Genomic DNA, 3098 nt, shown 5'->3' on the forward strand with positions numbered 1-3098 from the left:
CCTGGAGGGTGTGGGGGGCCCCCAAAGGGTACAGAGACGCAGAGGAGAGATTGTGATAGAGGAGGAGACAGATAGCCTGCCGAGGCTGACGCAGTTCTCCCCCGTTCTGAAAGAAGTGATGACGCGGGAGCTGCAGCAAAAGGAGACAGGTGGGAGGAGACAGGTGGAGGAGACAGTTGAAGGAGACAGTTGGAGAGAGGGGATAGAAAAGGAGACAGAAAAAGAAAAAGAAAAATTAAAAAAAAACCCAAAAGATATAGATGCTTGTTATAGATTAGGGGTTTTATTATTTAGGAGGGGAGATGCTGCTGCTGCTATAGATATTATAAAACAGTTTATATACACCAACACAAACCCTAAACCACAAACCCTAAACCCTCATACACCACACACAGATACACAAGCCCCCACAGACAAACACACACAGCCACCAGCAGCAGCAGCAGCAGCAGCTGCAGCAGCAGAAGCAGACACAGAAGCAGCAGAAGCAGCAGCAACAACTGCAGCAGCAGCAACTGACACTGCAGCAACAACTGCAGCACCAAAAGGAGACAGAGACAGCTCCGGTCCCTCTGGGGGGGGGCCCCAGCAGGCTGCTGAATCACCTCCGAGCGCAGCAGCAGCAGCAGCAGCAGCAGCAGCAGCAGCAGCAGCAGCAGCAGCAGCAACAGAAGCAGCAGCAGCAGCAACAGGAGCAGCAGCAGCAGCAGCAGCAGAAAAAGAAAAAGGAGATGTTTCTGTCTCAGCATCTGCTGGGGGTTCAAACCCCTCCCCTAAAGAAGAGAAAGGGGGGGCCCCTGCTGCTGTGCCTCTGGGGGGCCCCCAACCAGGGGGGCCCCCCGATAGTACTTATGTTTCTTCCTCTGTCTGTGGAGACAGCAGAGAAGGAGACAGCAGCATAAACCCTCACCAGGAGGGTACGGCGGTGACGGGGGGGCCCCCTGACACCCCTCATACCCCTGGGGGGCCCCATACAACCGGGGGGCCCCCACATAACCCTGATGGGGGGCCCCCACAGACAACAGGGGGCCCCGCAGAGACAGCTGAGGGGGGCCCCTCTAAGACAGATGAGGGGGGCCCCCCAGAGACAACAGGGGGCCCCCCCGCGACAGCAGGGGGGCCCCCCGAGACAGCCGGGGGGGCCCCCGAGACAGCCGGGGGGCCCCCAGAGACAGCAGGGGGGCCCCCAGAGACAGCAGGGGGGCCCCCTGTTGTATGCAGTTTGTCTGCGTTGAGTGGGGTGATATACAGCGGGCGGCAACACGCAAGGAGAAGGTACGAGGAAGAAGAGGAGGGTTTGGGGGCCCCCCAGTTTGTGTGTTTAGAGAAGCTGCTGGGGCACTTGTACTTTGAAGAGGGAGAATTCTATGAAGCTATCAAAAGATATTGGAGGTTAGGGTTTAGGGTTTAGGGTTTAGGGTTTAGGGTTTAGGGGTTGGGGGTTGGGGTTTAGGGTTTGGGGGTTGGGGGTTGGGGGTTCGGGGTTGGGGTTTAGAGGGCAGGGGATAAGGAGAAACGAGGGGGACGGGAGGAGGGTTTTGATCGGGGTGTGGGGAGCTGTGTAGGGTTTAGGGTTTAGGGTTTAGGGTTTAGGGTTTGGGGTTTAGGTGTTGTGGGGGCTGGTGGGTCAGCTGTGCAGTGCAGCGGATTTAGGGTTTGTGTTGCTTGTTGGTGTTTGTATATATGCTGTAAACCCTAAACCCTAAACCCTAAACCCTAAACCCTAGTTTTTTGTGTGTTGCTTCAGAGCCATCGATATTAACCCTAAAGACGCGCAGATGTTCAGCTCCCTTGGGCTTGCTTACTATGAGGTACATAAACCCTAAACCCTAAACCCTAAACCCTAAACCCTCATGCCGCCGCCACAAGAAACAAACACACGGAGGACAAACAAGAGCGGTTGCTTGATACCACATAACTGGTTTTGGGTTTAGGGTTTAGGGTTCAGGGTTTAGGGTTTAGGGTTTAGGGTTTAGGGTTTAGGGTTTTGTTGTGTGTGAAGATCGAAGAGCTGGATAAAGCGGAAGCGGCATTCGAGCACTGCATCAAGCTGGACGAGAAGTGAGGGTTTAGGGTTTAGGGTTTAGGGTTTAGGGTTTGGGTTTAGGGTTTAGGGTTTAGGGTTTGGGTTTAGGGTTTAGGGTTTAGGTATAGGGTTTAGGGTTTAGGTATAGGGTTTAGGGTTTAGGGTTTAGAAGGCACTTTGTATGCTTGCATAAGACGGTGTGTTGCGTCTAAGCCGATCTACACCCCCCAAACCCTAAACCCTAAACCCTAAACCCTAAACCCTAAACCCTCGTTTGTGTGTGTCTCAGCAACACCACCGCGTTGAGTGTACTGGCGATGCTGCTGCTGGATAAATCAGCAGAAGAAGATGAAAAGAGGTTTATGGAGCAACCACATAAATACGGGGGTTTGTCATTTCTAGGGTTTAGGGTTTAGGGTTTAGGGTTTAGGGTTTAGGGTTTAGGGTTTAGGGTGTTTTGTCTTCTTTTTCTCTTTTTTTTTTCCCTTTCTCTCGCGCCGTTTTGTCTCCTTTTGTCTCCTCTTGTTTCCTTTTGTCTCCTTTTGTCTCCTTTTCTGTCTCCTTTTGTCTCCTTTTGTCTCCTTTTGCCTCCTTTTCTGTCTCCTTTTGTCTCCTTCTGTCTCCTTTCGGTGTCTCCTTTTGTCTCTTTTTTTTGTCTTTTTTGTCTCCTTTTCTTTTTTTCTCTTTTATTGCATTTGTTTTTTTTTTGTGTGTGGAGATGAAATTCAGGTGAGGGGACAGCAGAAACAAAAGGAGACAAAAAAGGAGACAAAAAAGGAGACAAAAAAAAAGACAAAAAAGGAGACAGTGAAGGAGACAGTGAAGGAGACAGTGAAGGAGACAGTGAAGGAGACAGTAAAGGAGACAGAAAAGAAGAAAAAGAAAAAGAAAAAGAAAAAGAAAGAATAAATATAATACGCTGCAACACAGAACGATGTGTCTCCTTGCTGAGGCGCTGTCTCCTTTTAGAGCCAAACAATGTCCTCGCACAGCTACACCTCGCACAGGTAATATACACGTATATATATATATATATATATATATATATATATATATATATATATATAATATA

The 3098-nt window shown here is 50.0% G+C and overlaps 1 protein-coding gene across 1 annotated transcript in view; it reads left to right on the plus strand.

Annotated features, from left to right (window-relative positions):
• The window catches only part of EMH_0012770 (uncharacterized protein), a gene marked incomplete at both ends in the record, with an annotated part of 4260 nt that extends 1325 nt beyond the window's left edge, over positions 1-2935 (plus strand). Inside the window, 6 exons of the mRNA XM_013499637.1 lie at positions 28-149; positions 396-1392; positions 1748-1811; positions 2003-2061; positions 2316-2436; positions 2756-2935. Of these exons, the coding sequence (XP_013355091.1) occupies positions 28-149; positions 396-1392; positions 1748-1811; positions 2003-2061; positions 2316-2436; positions 2756-2935 (1543 nt within the window). The remainder of the gene's footprint in view (positions 1-27; positions 150-395; positions 1393-1747; positions 1812-2002; positions 2062-2315; positions 2437-2755) is intronic.
• Between the last annotated feature and the right edge of the window lie 163 nt (positions 2936-3098).

Source organism: Eimeria mitis, genomic scaffold (assembly GCF_000499745.2).
Source record: "Eimeria mitis Houghton genomic scaffold, Emh_scaff450, whole genome shotgun sequence".
Lineage (NCBI taxonomy): Eukaryota > Apicomplexa > Conoidasida > Eucoccidiorida > Eimeriidae > Eimeria > Eimeria mitis.